We start from the raw sequence: 23,722 nt of genomic DNA on the forward strand, positions 1-23,722 counted from the left end.
GCAAGAATCAGCAGGAGCCTCCTTTGAATTCTCAGCCAGCCAGGAAGGATGGTAGGGGCAATATGAGAGAATATAACATTTCCAAATTTCAGACTGATTTAGAAACTATAAGCCTTTGATTCTTGTCTTCAGTATAATTCCTAATTGTTGATCTTCCAGGCTTGATAACAGTTGGGAAGATAGCAATGCACAAATGAAAATGTACATATTAGTATTAAATACATTTAATAGAACCAAAATGGCAGGAACAGTGCTGGTGTTGTTACTTGGATTAATAAACTGAAGCAAAGCTATATATGGGATAATCCTACTCACCCTGAAACCTTACTTTCTTTTTTGTGTTACTGGACCAATCACCCAAATTTATTAAAGCTATCCCTAAATTATAAATATGCTATTATTATTTTAGGTGTTCTCCATTTGTTTTGGGGTCCTATGTCACCTCTGCAAAGTGGAAATTTTATGAGTTTCTTCATTGAGATTGCTCAATCTATAGAAGATTAAGAAGAAATGGCCTACACCTCAGCATGCTCTGGAAATGATTAATCAATAGGTATTTGCCTCCTTAATGTACAGTATTCCCATTGGGTTTTTTTTTTGTTTTTTTTCCCATTTTTTTTAATTTTAATTAAAAATCATAAATTTACATAGGGCAATATTGTTTGATTCATTCTGTTATTTTTTTCCCTTCCCCCCTCCCCAGTAGTCCCATTGTTAACCCTTCAGTCACTACTGAAACATTTCTTTGAAACCTCTTAACTCCTCCACTGGGTGGTGGGGTTAGGTATATCACCAAACTCTACTATTGTCTGATCTGTGTTTAGTACAGTAGAGGAATTATTTCCCAACACAGATAACTTAATTGCCCTTTGAAATACTTTTTGATTTATGGATGATGGCCCAAAGATCTTTTTCTCTCCTGGTTGTTTGTATTCAAGTGCTGCTTTCTTTTTATATTTAATAGTTTGCATGCCTCTTGTGCATACTGAACTATAGGGAGTATAAAATATGCATATTTAGGGCTGGGTGTGGTGGTGTGCACCTGTAATACCAGCGGCTTGAGAGGCTGAGGCAGGAGGATTGTGAGTTCAAAGCCAGCCTCAACAACTTAGCAAGGCCCTAAGCAATTTAGCGAGACCCTGTCTCTAAATAAAATATTTTTAAAAAGGCCTGGGGATGCGGTTCAATGATTAAGTGCCCCTGGATTCAATCCCCGGTACCAAAAAAAACCCAAAAAACCCAAAATGCATATTTGGAGACTAGGGGTGTAGCTCAGTGGCGGAGCATATGCTTAGCATGCACGAGGCCCTGAGTTTAATCACTAGTACCAAAATATGCGTATTTTAATATCTTGTGTTTCTCCAAGTCTTTATACTTTCAAAGTGCCTTTTTATCTCTTTCCTCCCTTGGCTTATTCCTGAACTCAATACATTTGTACTTTATTTGTTTTGGGGTACTAGGGATTGAACCAAGGGATACTCTACCACTATATCTCCAGCCCTTTTCATTTTTTAAATTTTTAAAGTTTTTATTTAATTTTTAAATTTTTGGTGTTAGGGATTGAGCTCCAGGGGCACTTAACCACTGAGCCACATCCCAACCCTTTTTAAAATTTTTTAGAGGCAGGGTCTCACTAAGTTGCTTAAGTCCTCACTGAGTTGCTGAGGCTCAGCCTCTTGAGCCACTGGGATTACAGGAATGTGCTACTGCGTCCTCCCCTTTTTATTTTTTATTTTGAGACAGAGCCACACTAAGTTGCTGAGACTGACTTCCTGAATTGCTGGGACTACAGGCATGGGCCCTTATCCAGCTTTATTCTTGTTCTTTTTCTGTCCTAAGATACTGCTATCTATGTTTATACTTCTTTAATTTTTTTTTTTTTTTTTGCTTTAGTTGTACGTAGGCACAATACCTTTATTTTTGTGTGCTGAGGATTGAACTCAGGGCCTCATGCATACTAGGGGAGTATACTCTACCACTGAGCCACAACCCCAGCCCTGTTTATACTTTTTATTCTATCTTTTATGGTCATATCTCCTTATATGAAAACCATGACTCTCCATCTACTTTATTTGCAACATAATCAACATAGTTCTATTGTTCTATTTGAATAACTTAGGGAATTTGGAGGGAGTGTTCTCTGCCTTACAACGTGACTTAAACTCCCCTGAAGAGATAAATGTGGTTTGGTTTGTTCTGTGATGACAGATTCCCAAGAAAGAGTGCTTTGTCAAAAATCAAGATTGAGCTGGGGGCGGTGGTGCATGCCTATAATCCCGGAGGCTTGGGAGGCTGAGTCAGGAGGATCACAAGTTCAAAGCCAGTTGCAGTAATTTAGCGAGGTCCTGAGCAACTTAGTGAGATCTAGTTTCAAAATAAAAGATAAAAATGAGTGGGAATGTAGCTCAGTGGTTTAGTGCCCCTGGGTTTAATATCCGATACAAACAAACAAACAACATCAAGATTGAAAAGCAACTGCTTCGGGCTGGAGAGATAGCTCAGTTGGTAGAGTGCTTGCCTTGCAAGCACAAGGCCCTGGGTTCGATCCCCAGTACCCACCCCCCCCCAAAAAAAAAAAAAAAAGAAAAGCAATTGCTTCAATGGGGGGAAAAAGGATTAGGAGTACTAAAGAAGGCCTTCACCGGTCTTACCACCTTTATGACACCTTGAGACAAAAGCTAAGTACACAGCAGAATCCAGAGCAAGTTGAACTGAGTACTGTAGTACCACCCAGACTGTAGGGTAGAGATGTCTAGGCCCAAGTGCAGTGCTGGATCTCAGCCCATATAATGCAGAGCACTTACCCTATTGAATGAATCAATAATATGATATGCAAATATCCTCAAGAAAATCCAAAATGTAGGCAAAATGTGTGGGTTCACATATACAGGTGGTAAAAATATGACTTGTTTAGGGGTCATATAGGAAGTCAGTGTTAATTAAAATTAGGCCTTGTAGTGAGTATTACTGATTTTTTATGAGTGTGAAACTGTAATTCAGAATCCTTGAATTCAGAGAAAATAGATGGGAATTATGTTGTCATTGTCATGTTTAATGAATGCACCTTGCACCTATCATTTGGGAAAAGCTTAATGGTTAGAGAACACTTTTCTTTGTGACCAGTAGTATTCATTCCTATTGTATAAACTGATAAGCCATGAGTATGAAAGTTATCACTTTTTAGTTCAATGTACTCACCCAGACGAATGCAAAATCAATTTTGAGGGGACCAGCATTATATTTGTGGAACTAAATTCTGTTCAAGGCTTAATTTTCATTAAAGGCAAATATTTGAAATAATGGTTTTGGTTCACCATTGGTTGAAAGAAACTTGGTTAAGGTTTTGGTTTTCACTCTGTAAACCTCCTATCTAATATTGTTGTAGTCAAGTTTCAAATCAATAATTAGCACACAGGACTAAAGGTACAGTCAGGTCAAACTCCAGATGTGACTGAAGTTCAGGCTTATTTATATTTATGAAATTATGGCCAAGGAAATTTCTGGATGAAAGAAAAGTTTGTTTTTGTAAGCAAGTATTTCACTTCACATTTTGTTCCCTTGACATACTGAATAAATCAACTATGTTTCATATTTAGGGGCTTTTATCTTCTTAATCAACTGTAGTGCTTTGTTGCTGAACTCTGGAAGGCAAAAGAATAGCCAAGGGAGTGACTCTTCTCCCTTCTCCCTCAAACTTTGAAATAGCCTTAATCAAAATCCTTATAGGACTGGTGGTGTAGTGCTTGGCTAGCAAACATGAGGCTCTTTGTTCCATCCCCAGCACCTAAAAAAGAAAAGAAAAACAAGATCCCTCTTTCTCCTGGTAGGAATGCCTTGTAAATCTCCTCCTTCAGTGCAGCCTTATTGATATCATGGTAGAAGACAGACAGAAGAAAAGGTAAAAGGCAAAGATGGAGAAAAAGCAAGGTATCATGGTGCTCACATATAATCAGTGACTCAGCAGACTGAGGCGGGATTGCAAATTCAAGGCCAGCATCAGCAATTTATTTAGCAAGGCTCTAAGCAACTCAGGGAGACCTTGCCTCAAACTTAAAATAAAATAAAATAAAATAAAATAAAATAAAATAAAATAAAATGGACATGGTGTACATGTCTGTAATCCTTGTGGCTGGGGAGGCTGAGGCAGGAGGATGGCAAGTTCAAAACCAACCTCAGCAACTTAGCAAGGCCCTAAGCAACTCAAAGAGACCCTGTCTCAAAATAAAATATAAAAAAGGGCTGGGGCTGGGGCTCAGTGGTTAAGTACCCTTTGGTTCAATCTCCTGTACCAAATAAATAAATAAGCAGAAAAACTGTGGATGTAAATGAATGAATGAATAAGTAAATAGGCTATGAATGTAGCTTAGTGGTAGAGTGCCCCTGGATTCAATCCTCAATGCCAAATGAATGAATGCGTGAGTGATAGAGAAAAGTATGGAATTGAAAAACTGCTTCCCACATTCAGAAATAGTCATAGTGAATCCTTCAAATGCTTAGATGATATAATACTGGAATTTTACTAGGAGTTACCCCAAATTGGTGTATCATCAGCAGAATGATCTTAAATGTTTTGTTCATTACAGGGAAAATATCAACTTCTAAGTATCAGCCATCTAAATTTATCTTCCGTATCTCTTCTAAGTTTTGAGAAAATAGCCCCCAGGTAATGGTAGTGTCTGAATATATACATCAGTTTCTCCTGAAACCCCAGGAAGATAAGAGGAAAAGGATTTTTAAGGTAGCTTTAGCACATGGGGGAGAGGTTGATCAATTGTATTGAGTTAGAGTTAGACAGGAGCAAGAAATTCTGGTATGCTATTGCATAGTAGGGTGGCTAGAGATAACAAGTACTGTATATTTCAAAACACTAAAAAATAGGAATTTGAATGTTTTCACTATAAAGAAATGATAAGTGTGAAAAAAATAAATGTGAGAAAACTGATAAATGTTTGAGGAGATATGTTTACCCTGGCTTAAGCATTGTACACATATATCAAACTATCATATGGTACCCCATAAATATGTACAACTTTTATGTTTTTATATATCAGTTAAAAATAAATGGGGCTTGGGCTGGGATTGTAGCTCAGTGGTAGAACACTTGCCTAGCACATATGAGACACTATGTTCAATGCTCAGCACCACATAAAAATAAATAAAGGTTTGTGTCCATCTTACAACTTAAAAGTTTTTTTTTAATAAATGGGGCTTGAAGTATATAGCTCAATATATAACTATAAACTGTAGCAGAGTACTTGTCTAGCATGCATGAGGCACTAGGTTTGATCCCCAGCACTGCAAAATAAATAAAAATAAAAAATAATTTAAAAAATGGGGAATGGGAGAGGTGTATCTTATGCCTTCATTACAGGAAGAGTGCCAATGGATACATGGAACCAAAGTTTACAAAGTAAATGTGATATTCTTAGTATAATGCTCATTAGAGTGTTCACTTAGCATTTAACTTTTAAAAGATAGCATTTAAATTTAAAAAGATGTGCCAGTGGACATATGGAACCAAAGTTTATAAAGTAAATATGAGATTCTTAATATTAACTTCCTTGTTCAGTAGAGTGTTCCCTTAGCATTTAAATTTAAAAAGATAACATTAGCATACAAGAAAGGCTTGGGAGAGGAGACAATAGGACTTCTGTGTTTTTGTAACTGACTTAGGGGAACTGTTTGATTCTTGAAACTCTGTGTCCATGTAACATTGATACAATAAAAATAATGAAAACATTTAGAAAGTTTCTACAAAAAGCAAGGAATTTAATCTCCCCAAATTCCTGAACTTGTGGATTTCTAATGGCCTCATGACGTTTTCCCCTTGTTACTTCACACCTGATCTCCTCTGTATAGTTCCAAGGCCAGGGCAGGTGTCTTCTTAGCGTTCCCACAGTGCTGACCTGATGTAACTGCTGCATATATTGCCAATGAGTGAATTATTGACAGTTCACAATTGCATTATGATTCTATTTCAATCAGAGCCTTTAAAAGAGGTTATCTGTAGATATTTGATTTGTTTGATTGCCACTGTCAGGTGGCAAGGTCAGGTTTTATGTTCCCTTGTTTCTGATTTCCAAATCTTAAAACAAGGTGGTTGGCCTAGGTGCTCTTTATTTTATTTTTTTACCTATAAACTTTTATATATATATATATATATCTTGTCAATGGATCTTTTGTTTAACTTTATTTATTTATATGTGGTGCTGAGCATCAAACCGAGGGCCTCACACATGCCAGGCAAGCACTCTACCACTGAGCCACAATTCCAGCCCTCTTCAGTGCTCTTTAAAGGCCTTCTTTTTCTGCAACTTCACCCCTGAGATTTATTAAGCACCTACTGAATGCATGATCCAGATGATCTATTAGAGTAGGCAGGGAAGAGTAATGCCAATCACAGTTCAGATTTGAAGACAAAAAGTTAAGTGCATGAAACAATCAGAATAATTACAGGGCAACAGCATCATAATGTACAAATTAAATATTAATGATAGATAATAGTTTCATGCATTTGGTCTTCTACGGAAAAAGCACCCAAGGATGTTTGTTTAAGACATGAATATAATATGTCTAAGCAAGAGTTTTAATTTTTTTGTACACAATAACTTTTTTTAGGTAAGAGGAAACAAGGCTGGTAAAACAGGGGATGTTGACTTAGAAGGATGGTTTTACTGAGTTAGAACTTATCTCTTGTTCTTTGTGTGTGATCACTTTTTTCCTTTGAAGTACCAGAGTACCTTGTCCCCAGCAAGTCTAGCAAGGGTTAGCCCAGAGATGAACTTTTGGGGCACCCTTGACATAACCCTACAACTCCTTCATGAATATTCATTAATGTCTTGCTCTTCATGGTGGCCTGTAATCCCAGTGACTTGGGAGGTCAAGGCAGGAGGATTGCAGGTTTGAGGCCACCCTCAGCAACTTCATGAGGACCTAAGCAATTCAGGGAGACCCTGTCTCTAAATAAAATATAAAAAGGGCTGGGTATGTGACTTAGTGGTTAAGTACCCCACCCCTGGGTTCAAAAATAAAAAATAAAATAATGTCTTATTACTTTCATGTATTGATAGGAATTGGAATATCTGGTTAAGAATCACATTGGTAGGGCTAGGGATATAGCTCAGTTGATAGAGTGCTTACCTCACAAGCACAAGGCCCTGGGTTCTAATTCCCAGCCCCCCCCCCCCAAAAAAAAGAAGAATCACATTGGTTGAGAGCCAACATGTCCTACTTTAATTAATGGGATGTTTAATTTAGAATTAATATTGATTTGCATAATAAAATATGCCATTGTCCTTTAAATATGTCTTAGTAGCTTATACATACCACTGGACAATATTTACTGAAGTATTATACTTTAATTTTTATTCCCAGATAGGAAAAAATTCAGCTCTCTGAAATGATAATAAATTCAGAATATTAACAAAACTAAATTTGCATGTTTCCTTAAGTAAACCTAAAATTTGAGCTTGCATGAATGGCATGGCCTCTATGCATAAGAGATTTACTTAACACAGCAATCTTGAGCCTGCCATCTTTAGAACAGTCTGCCTTCAGGGTTAGCCCTTAGGAAACAGCTTCCCCAAAATTCCCATGCTTGCAAGACTGGGGCACCAAATCCTGCTGTATCAGGTAACAGATTGTGCAAATGGCATGAGTTATGGCCAACACCTGATTTTATTCTGGGACTCTGGACTTTAGGTAGTTGCTATGCAGAAGGTACCTATGTGACCAGCTTCAGTAAAATCCTTGAGTACTAAATCTCTAAAACGTTTTGCTGAGCAGAAATAGTGCACCTGTGTAACTCCAGTTTTGCTACTAGAGATGGAAACATGTTGAATATGTCCCCTCCCAGGCCAGGAGGGAAAAAACATAATAATCTGTGCTTTTTTCCCTTGCTGGACCTGTCATGTATCCTTTGTGACAATAAACCTAAGCCATGAGTACAAGTATATACTGAATCCTGTGAGATATTTTAGTGAATCTGGGAAATCTGCCCAAAAACAACCTGTTAAGATGGTGTTTGTTTATGTTATTCCATCTTCCCCTCCACTTTACAGGAAAACATAAATAAAAGGACTGTTATATTTACATTAAATATTTCTAGGTCACAAGACATTAAAAAACAGTTTTTAGTCTTCTTCCTTGAGTAAAAGGAAAGTAGTTTATGAAAACCACAGAAAACTCTAAGCTCCCTTGTTTAGACCAAATTAGTGATTGGGGTGTTTTTTTGTTCGTTTGTTTTGGTTTTTTTTTTTTTTTATTTCCCCCTGATTCTTACATAGAGTCTTTCTTCCCTCAGCTATGGCAGCAAGCTGTTTGGGCTGGTTTATAAGTAAATAGGTCATAAACTGCACTCCATTCAAAAGTGACATCTTTATGAAATCATTTATTCATCCTACAGAGAGAGCCTGGCTCATTTCACACATTGTTTTAAACAAAATAGTTTGTTTCTTTTTTTGGTGGTGCCATGGTATTTCATTGGGGAAGCACTACCAAATAGGTAAGACTTTTTGAAGTCTGTGTGGGATTATACACCTAAATGCCAGAGCCAATACGACTATCAAAAGACAACATAGGAGTAAATCTTGGTAAAAGTAAATTGGGATCTTGGGTTGGGCAATGGTTTCTTAGATATAGCAACAAAAGCACAACAGACTAACCATGAAGAAAAAGGATAACCCAAGGAATATGTGAAAATAAATATTCACAAGTCATATATCTGATAAAAACTTGTATCTAGAATATATAAAGAACTTTTACAACTCAACAGTAATGTGTGTGTGTGTGTGTATGTACATATTTATCTCCATATCCCAGTTGAAACTGGACAAAGGATTTGAACATTTTTCAGAAGAAGTTATACAAGTGACAAAGACATGAAAAGATGTTTACCATCATTAGTCATCAGGGAAATACACATGAAAACCACAATGAAATACCACTTCATACTACAAGGCTGGCTAAGATAAAGAATAACAACTGTTGACGAAAATTTGGGGAAAACAGTCTGGTAGTTCCTCAAAACGTTAAGCATAGACCTATGTGACTCAGCAGAACCAGTCCTAGGTATATACTAAGAGAAATGAAAACCTATGTCTACACAAAAACTTACATACAAATGTTCATAGTGGTATTCATAATAGCCAAATAGTGGAAATAACTAAAGGTCTATTACCTGGTGTATTGATAGACAAAACATTTCCATATAATGGAATATTATCCAGTCATAAAGAGGAACCAAGTAGTGATACATGCTACATTGGTGACACTTAAAAACATGCTAAGTGAGGCTGGGGATATAACTCAGTTGGTAGAGTGCTTGCCTTGCAAGCACAAGGCCCTGGGTTCAATCCCCAGCACCATGAAAAAAATAAATGAATTTTAAAAATGTAATCTGATTAAAAGCATGCTAAGTGAAAGAAGCCGGTCACAAAAGAACACAAGTTGTATGATCCTATCTATTTTAAATATCTAGAATGGGCAAATCCATAGCGGCCAAAAATACATTAATAGTTGCTTAGGACTCTGGGAGTGGAAGCTTAACAGTGGGAGTTCGGCTAGAGAAACTGATCACGTAGGAGACACATACTGAAAGGTTTATTGCAAGGACTTGGCTTAGGCAATTGTGGGTCTGGCCAAGGAAGTCTGAAGACCATAGGCAAGTAGTCAGAGGGGCAGATGAGTTCTTAGGCACGAACTGAGCTGCAGTCCACAAGCAGAATTTCTTCTTCTGGAAAACCTCAGTTCTGCTTTTAGACTTCTTCCCTGATTGACTCAGGCATACTTAGCTGAAGTCATGGACTTTAATTAAATTTTAATTTAATTAATTAATTTAATTTTAATTAAAGTCATGGACTTTAATCACACCTACAAGGCAACCTTCACAACAGCACCTAGGTTAGCGTTTGAACATCTGGAAACTGCAGTCAAATTGACACATGAACTGACTATGGAGAGTGACTTCTAGTGAGATTTCTTTTTGGGGTGATGGTTGCACAACTCTACTGAAAACTATTACATTGTACACTTAATTTAAATGGATGAATTGTTTGGTGTGTGAATTCATATATATAAATCTACATATGTAATATATCTATCTATATATATATATATTTGGAGGGGCACCAGGGATTGAACTCAGGACACTTGACCACTGAACCACATCTCCAGCCCTGTTTTGCATTTTATTTAGAGACAGGGTCTCACTGAGTTGCTTAGTGCTTCACTTTTGCCAAGGCTGGTTTTGAACTCTTGAGCCTCCTGCCTCAGCCTCCCAAGCTGCTGGGATTACAGGCACGTGCCACCACACCTGGGGTGAATTATATCTTAATAAAGGTGTTTTTAAAAGACTGTGCATATGCTGGGCATGATGGTGCATGCCTGTAATCTCAGCGGCTCAGGAAGTTGAGACAGGAGGATTGCAAGTTCTAGGCCAGCCTCAGTTACTTAGTGAGATCTTGTCTCAAAAAATTAAAAATAAAAGACTGGGGATGTAGCTCAGTGATAAAGTACTCCTGGGTTAGATCTCCAGTACCAAATAAAAAAATTTTAAAAGACTGCATTTATATTTGTAGATCCATGTTCATAGCAGAACTACTCACAATAGCCAAGAGGTAGAATTAACCCATATGTCCATTGCCAGATAAATGGATGGACAGCATGGTATGTGCATACAATGAAATATTCAGTCTTTAAATGAAAGGGAATCATGTCACATACTATAGCATGGGTGAACTGTGGAGACAGTAAGTGAAATCAGCCAGTCAAATCAATTCTGGACAATTCCATTTATATGAGGTACTTAAAGTAGTCAGATTCACAAAAGCATAAAGTAGAATGATGTTTTACTAGAGGCTAGGGGATGGGACAAAGGGGAAATATTTTTCATTAGGCATAGAGTTTCATGTTTGCAAGATAAAGTTTTGGAGATCTGTTGCACAACAATGTGAATATACTTAACTAACATATTCCCTTTAAAATGGTTAAGAGTACATGCTTAGTATGAACAGAGCCCTGGGTTTTATGCCCAGCACACAAAAATGTTGATGGTAAAACTTATGTTAAGCTGAGCATGATGGCACATGCCCCTAATCTCAGCGACTTAGGAGGCTGAGGCAGGAGGATCACGAGTTCAAAGCCAGCCTCACCACTTTAGCAAGGCACTAAGTAACTCAGTGAGACCCTGTCTCTAAATTAAAAAAAAAAATGAAGAAGGGCTGGAGATGTGGCTTAGTGGTTAAGTGCCCCTGGGTTCAATCCATGGTACCAAAAAAAAAAAAAAAAAACAAAAACAAAAATCTTAAGTGGTTTTTACCACAATTAAAAATGAGATTGCTAGTCAACAAATGGGCTAAGGAAATGAATAGACACTTCACAGAAGAAGATCTACAAGCAATCAACAAACATATGGAAAAATGTTCAACATCTCTAGTAATAAGAGAAATGCAAATCAAAACCACCCTAAGGTTCCATCTCACCCCAATTAGAATGGCGATTATCAAGAATACGAGCAACAACAGGTGTTGGCGAGGATGTGGGGAGAAAGGTACACTCATACACTGCTGGTGGGGCTGCAAATTAGTGCAGCCACTATGGAAAGCAGTGTGGAGATTCCTTAGAAAACTTGGAATGGAACCACCATTTGACCCAGCTATCCCACTCCTTGGCCTATACCCAAAGGACTTAAAATCTGCATACTACAGAAATACAGCCACATGAATGTTCATAGCTGCTCAATTCACAATAGCCAGACTGTGGAACCAACCTAGATGCCCTTCAATTGATGAGTGGATAAAGAAACTGTGGTATATATATACTATGGAATATTACTCAGCCATAAAGAATGATAAAATTATGACATTTGCAGGCAAATGGATGAAATTGGAGAATATCATGCTAAGTGAGATAAGCCAATCTCAAAAAGCCAAAGGACGAATGATATCGCTAATAAGTGGAGGTTGACACATAATGGGGGGGAGAGAAGGGTTAGAGTTAGGGTTAGGGAGGGGGGCAAGTATGGAGGAAGGAACTACTGTATAGAGGGTAAAGAGGGGTGGGAGGGGTGGGGGGAAGGGAAAAAAATAACAGAACAAAAAAAAAAAATGAGATTGCTGACATAACTCTTTAGATCCGCATTTCCATCAGAGAACAGAGCTCCATCTGATCTCAGCTTAATCTTCAAAATCTGTGTTTATAACCCTTTATTTTCTAATACTCCTTTGTCCCTCACTGAAAAGCCCCATGTTACCTGAGATAAGGCTCTGCCTCACAACCCTGCTACACATTACAGTGGCTCCAAAGTAAGCCTGACTTTAACTCATTTAAAGTTGTGTTCAAAAGTTCGATGTTTGTTGTAAAGATTACTATGATCTCAAACAGGAACTCAGCCAAAATTCAAGATAGCTATCGCACAAACTGAATGTTTTACTGTTGGTGATTCCATTTTGTATTTTCCTTGTAAACTCTAATTGTTGCCGATCAATATTTTGCAGAAGTATTGCTTCAAGAGCAAACATCATAAATTAACTTGGAATAAAGCACCCATCCCCAGATGCCTTTACAACCTGCTCTTCCCAACCGGACTTCTACTATGAACCCCTCAATTGACCCAATTTCTAAAAAGGGAACTCCAAACTGCTTGCCCCACGCTGCCCCCTTCCAGCTCGAAGAAGCCGGATTGGTCATCATCCCTTTTCCCTATAGCAGTGAAGGAGTTCCTAGAATTAGAGGGGTAAATTAAGTCAGAATTGGGGACAGGCAGTTAGTGTAGAAATAGGGGATCAGTCAAATCGAGGAAATGAAGTCCATGAAAACCATCTGCCTTTGGAAGTCTGGAAGGAGAATGGACTTTTTACATCTCACCTGCAAAACCAACCCCAGTCACTTAGGCAGGAAGGAGAGAGAAGGCTTCAAAAAGAACTGGAGAGCAAAAGATTTTCTTATAAAGAAAGAAATGGGGGAATGTAATGTATAAAGCTGCTCCCCCGCCCATCAGGTACAGCCATTTTGCCCGCCTCCCAACCACTTGTCAATCTGTGAACATCCTAGCTAGCTATTGGTTCATCAGTCAGCTTGCAAGTATCCTTCTCTGATATTGGTCCCCTGTTAGCCCGGCAGAATTCAACTGTTTTACTGTAGCTTCCCCGCCATCTTTTCCCTTTCTTCTGTCTGTCCTACTCACTTCTCTCTATCCTCCTGGCTTTCCACTCTCTCTAGTGCACGCCCCTTCTTTTCCTTTCTCTTTTCCTCTCATTTTCTCTCTTGCCCTACAGGGAGACACTGTTTGCTTAATAAATTCCCTTATTTGAAAAAAAATGAACAAACAGAAAAACCAATGACCGTGTGTCCTACCTTGCCTGAGCAGCTCCCTGGTTGTCTGAACTCTCCCCTGACACCATTTTATGGCCTATAAAGGATTGTATATAGTGTCTAAAATGAGAATGAGGGATTTCCTCAAAGTATAATCAAAATATACTATGGGAGTTCTGGTGAAATTGGCTCAATTGTTTATCTCTGTGGCCTATTTAATTCCATTAATTCTAGGAAGCTGACGATAGAGATGATGAATTTGACAGGATAAAAATTTGAGGTAGAGTTGGATGTATTTTTTTTCCCAACTGACTAAGACAGCTGCTAAAAGCAACTAAAAATCTAATCTCTGTTGACAGAAAAATGACTGCTTGGCCCTTCTCTGAGTTTGATGGGCAGCAAGAGGTCCTGCTCTGGCGCACTACCAGAGCCCAGATCCATAATGCCCACCTATCTGTGTGCCCTGAGGTATTCGGTGACTTTCTGGCTCAGCTCAGACTGTGAGTAAGGAAACATTGTAGCCCCCAGCTGAAGTGTTGAACCAGGAAGTATTCATCCCCCTTGCGAGTCCCACTTCCTCGTTTATACCCCTTTCCTCCCAGAGCATCAGTTGCCATTTTGTCACAGTAGACAAATTCACCCACAGGAACAGGCAGGCAGCTGGAACAGGCATACTTGCTGTTCTATTTTGCTGGGAATGCTCTCAATTGGCCTGGTGGCTCTCTGGCTCTCAATCACATTAGTGTCTTCATCTCAGAATTATTAATAGGATTAAATCAAATTATTTCACCTGAATCTAGATTATGCTTAATAGATGTTAGCGCCTTTCTTTCCCACTCAAAATTTTGAATTCCCAGGCACACACTTTTCTCCACCCCACCCTTCTCCATTTAGCTGTTTTATTTCCCAGGAGTCCTTCTTCTCTTCTCAGATTGAATGCTCCAGAGACTTCTCTCAGTCCTGCATGTCCATTTTTGGTTGTCTCAACTTGGAAGAGGGTGCTACTGTTATCTTGTGGGTAGAAGCCAGGGATGCTGCCAAACATCCTACAAGGCTCAGGACACACCCATAACAAAGAATTATCCAGCTTAAAATGTCAACAGGGGTGGGTGGCGGGGAGTGAACCCTGGACCTTTGCAAGGCTAGTTCCTTGTCATCTAGGTCTTGACCTAAACTGGCCTTTGGTTGGGTGGGTTCTGAACAGTATAAGACACTTTTATTTTCTTTGTCACACTTTTACTATATATTTTATTTGTCTACTTTTAAAAATGTTTCTGTTGGTACATTATAGTTACACACAATAAAGGGGTTCATTTTTGCATATTTGTACATGCATAGAATATAATTTGCTCCGTTTTAATCCACAGTACTTCCACTTTCTCTTTCCTACTCCCTCCCGCTGTCTCATCTTTCCTCTGCTGTTCTTCTCTTTATTGTTTTTTTTTTTTTTTTTTTTTGGGTTTTGGGTGGGTCGTTTTTTGATGGTTTTTTTTTTTTTTTTTTTTTTTTTTGGTACCAGAGATTGAACCCAGGTGCTTAACCGCTAAGCCACACCCCCAGCCTTATTTATGTTTTATTTAGAGACAGGGCCTCGCTAAGTTGCTGAGGCTGGATTTGAACTTGCAATCCTCCTGCCACAGCTTCCCAAGTAACTGTGATCACAGGCATGGGCCACCGCACCCAGCTTATTTATTGTGTTTTAATTGGCACTTTATGGATACACATAAAGGTGAAATTCACTGTGGTATATTCATATATGGACATAGCATAATTTGGTTAATTTCTGTGCACAGTTCATCCCTTTTCCTGTCCCTCCTCCCCCTCAATCTCTTTTCTCTACTCTACTGATCTATTTTCATGGAATTCCCCTTTTTTATTTTCTATTTCTCTCTAGCTTCCACATATAAGAGAAAATATTCGACCTTTGACTTTCTGAGTCAGGCTAATTTCACTAAGCATGATGTTTGCCCATTCCATTCATTTACCAGCAAATGTCATAATTTCATTCTTCTTTATGGTTGAGTAAAACCCTGTTGTGTATATTACCACATATTCTATATCCATTCATCCATTGACAGGCTCCTAGGCTGGTTCCATAACTTTACTATTGTGAGTTGTGCTGCTATAAACATTGACATGCCTGTATCACTGTAGTATGCTATCTTTTATGTATACCATCTCCCCCTGCCTCCCCCTACTACCCTGTATACAGTACACTAATGAGTAATAAAAATTTCTGAAGTCTGCAAAGATTAGAGGCTTGTTCCTCATTGCCATATCCCCTGCTTCTTGCTTGGGACCTAGTAAATATTTGATTCATCAATGGATGAAAAGAATTTAACTTCCTGTAGCAATTCAGCCTCCTCCCTGTCCCTAGGTTATGCCAGCTCCTCATTTCCCTCTCAGTCCCAGAGGCCTCTGATCCTTGGTTGCCTTCCCAGCTCCTATCTGCTGTTGAATAGGGCCCAAGTGGAATGGGCAGGAGTAGAATCCCTTGAGGGATCCATTGAGGGAAGCAGATCTGCAGGACTGAGAGAAGTCTCTGGAGTGAAGGAGAGGAAGGAATCCTGGGAAATAAAAAAGCTAAATAGAGAATGGTGAGCTGGGGAGAATCTGCATGCCTAGGAATTCAACATTTTGAGTGGGAAAGAAAAGAACTAGCATCTATTAAGAATCATCTAGATACAGGGCAAAATCATTTCATTTAATCCTATTAATAATTCTGAGGTGAAGATGCTAAAGTCTGGCACAATTAAGTGCCATATCTAGGACTACACAACTGGGAAGTGCCAGAGTTGAGAATAATGTAGGTTTGTGTGATTCCAAAGCCCAAGCTTTTCCCAGTGAGCCAAGTGGCTTGTTTTCCCCATGTTTTTAAATCTTTTGGGGAAGACTAGATAAGGTGGACCCTGTCCACAAAAGAGTTTCTAGGGCTGGGGATATAGCTCAGTTGGTAGAGTGCTTGCCTGTCAAGCACAAGGCCCTGGGTTCAATCCCCAACACTGAAAAAAAAAAAAAAAAAGGGAGGCAGAAGACAAGCTCACAAATTAACACATCAAAGTTGTAGCTGGTGTGACCCCTTTACCAGCTTAGAGGTACAAGTATCACTTTCCTGTAATCAAACTAATTGCTCAAATATGCACACACCCAAATTGGTAGGCAGTCTAGTATTGTGCTTGCTTGCTCTCTCAGCCCCCCAACTAAATTGTATTTAAGAACTTTGAGGGTTTGCTAGGTCTGAATCAATCAGTTCTAAATGAAAGATAGTCATGTAGCCCTTACCACCTGGTCACTATTGAACATTAGTCATTGCAAGGACTGGAGTAGTGCCCCAAGGTTGCCATTTTTTATACTCCTATAGCTGTGTACTCATGGACTCAGCCATTATCCTAAAGAGGATCCCAATGCATACTCAGATGGTTCCAGTCACAGGCACATGCCACCAGATGTACTGGGACCAAAAATGGCCACAGCAATATTTCTGGTTTCATATGTTCTTACAGAACCTTGCCACCCTTCCTACCAAGATGTAAGGTCTAATTATACTCCCTTTATATTCAAGCAGACCTTGGTGACGTCCTCCTAATGAATTAGATGGCACAAAGTGACTTTGCATACCTTTTGAGGTAAATAATCTTTCACTTGGTCGTGTGTGTAGTGTCTGTCTGTGTCTCTGTTTCTATCTCTGTCTCTGTCTTCCTCTCCCTGTCCCACTCTCTCAGTATACTCATGCTCTAAACCCAGCCTCCATGTGGTGAGGAAGGCCAGGCCACACAGAGAGGCTATGTGTAGACATTCCACCCACAGCTGGCATCACCCATTGGACATGAGACTGAGTTAGCCTTCCAGTAATTTCTTCCCCCAGCTTTCAGGTCTTCTAGCTCAGGCATTGTGAAAATTGAGAACTGTCCCTGCTACACCAGGATGTAATTGATGGCTCACAGAATCCCTAAGCATAATAAATGTTTTTTTGTATGCTTCCAGATTTGGGGATAATTTGTTATTATCCTTCCAGCTGTGAGAGTTTGGGCTCTGCTATTGAGATCACTAGTCCAGGTACCCCTAGCTTCATTGTTTTTAAAGATCTGGTCAAAGAACAATCTTTGTACAGTCATTCTGATGCCTTCTAGGGAGGATTTATCTGCATCTCCTCTGTTTTATTATAGCATTTGTCACCTTGTATTAAAACTGCTTGCATTTGCCTCCCAGATCAGCTATGAACTCTTAGAGGACAGTGCATATTATATTACCTCTCGTTGTGTGACAAGACTAACAGCTCCTTAGGTATGAACCACAGAATCAAAATTCAACCCCCCCACAGTATATTTTCAGTAGCTTTTATGTTTTTTTTGTATATATATATATATATATATATATATATATATATATATATTTGTGTGTATATATATATATATCTGGGTGTATGCACATATATTTTTATTTAAGAAGGATTTGTACACACACACACATACACACGATGGCCTATTATATAGCCTTCAATAAGAGTGAAATTCCAGTATCCCATTTGTTTAAAATAAATTTAAAAAAAAGAGTGAAATTCCAACACATGCTAGAACTTGAACTTTGAAAGCATTATGCTAAGTAAAGTAAAACAGACACAAAAGGACAAATACTGTGACTCCACTTAATATAAGATACTTAGAATAGTCTAATTCATAGAGACAGAAGTGCAATGGTGATTTCCAGGGGTTGGGAATAAAGGGGGATGGGGAATTGTTTAATGGGTACAGAATTTTGGTTTGGGAAGATGAAAAAGTTCTGGAGATGGATGGTGGTGATGTGAATACCATAGAACTGTATACTCAAAAGTGGTTAAAATGGTAATTTTTATGTTATGTGAATTTTATCACATTAAAAAAAACAAACCAAATGTATAATGAAGGAGAAAATAAAATATGTATCATAGATTTGAAGTGGAAAAAAAAGCCTCAGCTAGTCACAGTGGTGCATTCCTGTAATCCCAGTGACTCAAGAGACTGAGGCAGGAGGATCACAGGTTCAAGGTCAACCTCAGCAATTTAGTGAGGCCCTAAGCACCTTGATAAGACCCTGTCTCAAAATAAATCACTCGGGGTGTAGCTCAGTGGTAAAACACCCTTAGGTTCAATCCTGAGTACCCAAACCAAAAACAAACAAAAAATCTAATTCTTTTCTTTCTTTTACTTTTGCTTTCATGCTTTCTGGTGCTAGGAAGTGAATCCAGGGCGTTGCCTATGCTAGGCATACCATCTATCACTGAGTTACATCCTCAGTCCCTCGATTCTTTTTTTTTTTTTTTTTTTTGGTACTGGGGATTAAACCCAGGGGTGCTTTGCCACTTAGCCACATTCCCAACCCTTTTTAATTTATATTTTGAGATAGGTTCTCACGAGGTTGCCCAGTCTGGCCTTGAATTTGTAATCCTCCTACCTTAGCCTCCCAAGTTACTGAGATTATAGGCATGTGCCATCATACCAATCCCCTAATTCTTATATAATCTGTCATTTCTGAAATCACCAATAGGCTGTAAGAATGTGGGGGGGGATCATGAAAAATAGAAGGGAATCCAGCAGAGTAGAAGAAGGAGACTAAGGGCAGGGAAGAGGAGAGGAAAAGGGAGGTACTGGAGAATGAAATTGACCAAATTATATTGTTATATGCATGTACAAATATGTGACAACAAATTCCACTACTACATATAATTAAAATGTACTAACAAAAAAGAGGGGAAAGAAGAAGCTATGAGACCCATAACAAACAGCCCTGGAAGAAAGTATAAAGATGCCTTCTAGATGGTTTCATTTCTTCCTTGGGAGACTTCTGTGAAAATAAGAGAAAGAACATGCATAGGATGTGAACCAACATCATGTGCTGCTCAGAGCCTTCGTGTTGAAAGTTCAACCCATGATCCTCCCCACATGCCCCCCTCTGTGGCTTCCTGCAGCCTTGGCTCTGCCAACAAATTCCAGCTCAGCAGAATTCATAAGTTACAAGTCTCACTCTCAACATGCTTTTCATGATAATCCTGGATTTAGTAACACCTATTCTGAAATGCAATGCCAAGGGTGCCTGGCCATCTGGTTTGAAGGAAAGAATTCTGAAGCAGAGCTGGAAGACCTGGATTCATGCCCCAGGTCTGCACCTCACTGACTGTGTGGTCTTGTCAAATTATTTTACCCTCATGTTCCATTGTCCCATATACCCAAAATACCCCCATGTGTTCCATCTGTTACAAATGCATTCTGAATTGTACACTTGGAGAATGCCTGCATACCTACATTTCTACCCAGGTTAAGACTATTATTCATTCTCTTACTATGAATTAATTCAATTGGACTACAAGGGGTGTTGGATAATTTTGCCATATGGAAAAGTCAGGCCTAGAAGAAGTTGAGAGTGAGAGGTAGACAGGGCAAGAAAAATCCTGGCTTCTAGAATCAGGGGAGAAGAGTCAGAAGCCAGGAGACCGCCAGTCAAGTTAAACTGCCTTCACAATTATACAGGAATATATCAAGAAAGCAGCCCAAGCTGGGATGTCTGGTCGATAGAGGACTGGCACCCTTCATACAGTTTAGACTAGTTTGAATTAGTTTCTATCACTTGGAACCACTGGTCCTGATTAGTCAGGTATTTTCCACAAGGTGGATGTTACTGTACATAGGAATATAGGGTATCTTCTTTGCCTTCTATTGTCATCAGTTCCCATTTTAATCTGCAAGTGAATTAAAACTGCAAGACTATTTTTGCAGGTTTTACTTATTTCCCAAATTTGAACCTTCCTTCACTTTATCAGTACTGCTTCTGCTGCTAGGCATATTTGTGCCATCTATCCTGACTATCTGCTAATGTCCTTAAAAGAGCTCTGACCCCCTCACAAAGGGGAAATCTTGGTCATATCATATGGGGAAAGACAGGAGGTCATGACATTTGAGGCAACACTGAGAATCCAGAAATATGGAGTGCAGTGTGAGTATCTATTGTTTCAAATTGAAGGGAGCTGTTTCCCTGAAAGGGAAAAAGTTTGCTTTAATACTAAGAATAGCATAAAAGAAACATCAACCCAGTGCCTTTAGCTGAGAAACGAATTTCATTAGAGTCACATTTATTGTCTATTGTTCCCATTGGTGGTTCTACTTGGGCTGAGATCTGATTTTCACTTCAATTCTCACAGTTGGCATTATTACTTCCCTTTGTGTAACTTTTGGGAAAAAGTTCAATATGAATCAGATTTTGTTTTTTGCTCCCACCAAAGAGAGACTTTTTTTTAATACAATGAGAGCAAATACAACTAGATCAAAATACTTGCGTCACAGTGGAGTAACTTTTAGGAGTGTTGGTGAGTCCTCTGCCTTTCATTGTTTCATAGTCTGCAATTACATGACTCTTCCTGTCCCTAACTTAGAATGGGGTGCACCTGCTGCCCAAACCCTTTGACTTCCTTTAGGGCAGGCTTCCTCTTTTTTTTTCATGATATTTGCAAACCTGAAATGTATTACTGGATGTTTCCCAGAAAAGGGAATGTGTAAAACTCTCAAATGTCAAAGTAACACCACTTCATGACTCCCAGAGGTTTGTTGTTGTTGTTGTTGTTGCTTGTTTTGGTCTTAGAGGCTAAGTTTGAAACTTTGACTTTCTGAGATTCTGAGTGACCAAATAGCCTTCCAAAATTTTCACCCTTAAATTCCCCAGATTCTATTTCTGATGTTTAAAACCAATATATATATATATATATATATATATATATATATATTTTTTTTTTTTTTTTTTTTTTTTTTTACTGTGGTTAAAAACCACATAACAAAAAATTTGCCATCTTTTTTTGGTACTGGAGATTTATTTTTTTCAATATTTTTTCAGTTGTTGATGGACCTTTATTTTAGTTATTTATATGCAGTGCTGACAGTTAAACCCAGTGCCTCACACATGGTAGGCAAGCACTCTACCACTGAGCTATATAACCCTAGCCTGGCACTAGACATTTAACCCAGGGATACTTTTACCACTGAGCTACATCCCCAGCCATTTTCGTTTTGTTTTGTTTTTTTAGTTGTTGATAGGCCCTTATTTATTTATATGTGGTTCTGAAAATCGAACTCAGTGCCTCTCACATGCTAGGCAAGCATTCTACCACTGAGCCACAACCCCAGGCCCCCATTTTTGTTTTTGAGTCAGGTCTCACTTAGGGCTTTGCTAAGTTGCTGAGAGTGACCTGGAACTTGTGATCCTCCTGCCTCAGTCTCCCAAGTGACTGGGATTACAGGCATGAGCACCTGGCCCATCTATACATATTTTGGGGGGTACCAGAAATTGAACCCAGAGGTGCTTAACCACTGATCCACACTTTTAAAGCTTTTTTATTTAGAGACAGGCTCTCACTGAGTTGCTTAGGACCTCTCTAGATTGCTGAGGCTGGCTTTGAACTTGTGATCCTCCTGCCTCCTGAGCAGCTGGAATTACAGGCATGTGCTGCCACACCCAACTCCATCTATACATTTTCAAGTGTATAGTTCAGTAATGTTCAGGCAGTATCTGTCCTTTTCATCTAGCATATTTCATTTAACATTATATTCTCAAGGTTCACTTATGTTGTGGCATGGGGTAGGAATTCTTTCCTTTATAAAACAGAATAACATTCTGTAGTAAACATATACTACATTGTGTTTATCCATTCATACAGCAACAGACATTTTAGGTTGTTTCCTCCTCTTGGCTTGTGAATTGTGCCACTATGAATGTGGCTGTGCAGATGCCTCTTTGAGACTCTGCTTTCAACTCTTTTGGCTACACACCTAGAAATGGAATTTCTAGATAAAATGGTAGTTCTATTTTTAATTTTTTTGAGGAACCTCTATGGCATTTAAGTTTTAACCTAGATATGTAAATTTTAATATTTGCAGATTAAGAAGCGTATGTCAAGGAACTAATAATGTTTTGGGCAGACAATTAGAAAAAGTGTGGGGCAGAATCTAAAGGTAAAAAATGAAGTTACAGCAGTGAGACTTTTAGTTTGAGATTGGGCTCTTCAAAATTTGACTTTATTTTCAATGTGTGATTCTCACTTCTTTATGGTGTATTTGGCCTCTTCTCATTAATCTTCATTTCCTCCACTAGAATGAATTCTCAGTGACAATGAGGAGTTAGATATTTACTTTTTCCTCTAGCAAGCTTTCTTTAAGTAATAGGCAGGTGAAATAAAACTAAATATAGATCAAAGTCCTGAATGTTCACCATTACATTTTTTTTTGGTTGTTGTTGTTTTGAGGGGTTGCTGGGGGTTGAATCTAGTGCCTCATGCATGATAAGCACTTTACCAATGAGCTACACCCCGGCTAACATCATTTTGGGGGAAAGATGCTTGAGCTGAAACCTAGGACTTCATGCACGCTAGACAAGTGCTTTATCACTCAGCTACATCCTTGACCTAACAAATATTTTTGTGGCTGAAATTACATGCACTTTTTTCCAGATCTCGCTATCAAGAAGTTTCACATCAAGCAGTGCTGTGCTACATCTTTACACCAAAATATTGTTTGTCAGAACACACAAAGGGGGTCCGATTTCTTAAAAGTATATTTGTCCAAATGTTTAGCCTAAATGATGGAGGTAAGCAAACCCAGCATGACAGATGTTAAACATGGACATTTCCTATATACCATTTTTCCAAACATCTGAAAGAATGAGAAAATTAAACAGTGTTATTTGATGCCTAGATTTCTGGACTTTCTGAGGATATATCTATGGTGGAGGGAGGGTACTAGACTAAAGAGGATAGGATTAGGGCTGTGGACCTTGTCTACCTCAAGAAATTTATGGCCAACATGGTGGCACATACTTGTAATCCCAGCTACTTAGGAACTTGAGGCAGGAGGATGGAAACTTTGAGACCAGCCTCAGCAACCTAGTGAGACCCTGTCTCAAACTAAAAGGGACTGGGGTGTAGCTCAGTAGTAAAGCATCCCTGGATTCAAACTCCAGTACCACAAAAAAGTGGGTAGGGTGGTGGGGATGTAGCTCTCAGTAATAGAGTGCTTGACTAGCAAGTGTTAGGCCCTGGGTTCAATCCCCAGCAATACCAAAAAATTTCCTTCTTTTTCTAAGCACTTGCTTTTCTTTCATAGCAATCCAGAAGACAGTGGTTCTTGGCTGTAACTGCACAATCAAATCACCTGGGGTGATTTATTCAATTCCTATATCCAGGCTGCACATCAAACCAATGACATGAGCATTGTTGGTGAGTGGGACCCAGGCATCAGTATATTTGTAAAGGACCCCAAAGTTAAGAATAACTATGCCTCAGATTAAAAGATTGCTATTGCTTTCTGCACCCCTTCCATTATGATTTTAAAATTTACCATTTTTGGGGCTGGGGAGATAGCTCAGCTGGTAGAGTGCTCGCCTCGCAAGCACAGGG

The 23,722-nt window shown here is 38.9% G+C and overlaps 1 protein-coding gene across 3 annotated transcripts in view; it reads left to right on the top strand.

Moving 5' to 3' along the window:
* APOO (apolipoprotein O) overlaps positions 1–23,501 on the top strand; it is an 85,589-nt gene extending 62,088 nt beyond the window's left edge. For all 3 annotated transcript variants that reach the window (XM_079122974.1, XM_079122977.1, XM_079122976.1), the window contains exon 8: positions 23,430–23,501. In XM_079122974.1, coding sequence (XP_078979100.1) covers positions 23,430–23,486 — 57 coding nt within the window. In that variant the 3' untranslated portion in view covers positions 23,487–23,501. The remainder of the gene's footprint in view (positions 1–23,429) is intronic.
* Positions 23,502–23,722: the final 221 nt, after the last annotated feature.

Source organism: Sciurus vulgaris (genome assembly GCF_902686455.1).
Source record: "Sciurus vulgaris genome assembly, chromosome: X".
Taxonomy (NCBI): Eukaryota; Metazoa; Chordata; class Mammalia; order Rodentia; family Sciuridae; genus Sciurus; species Sciurus vulgaris.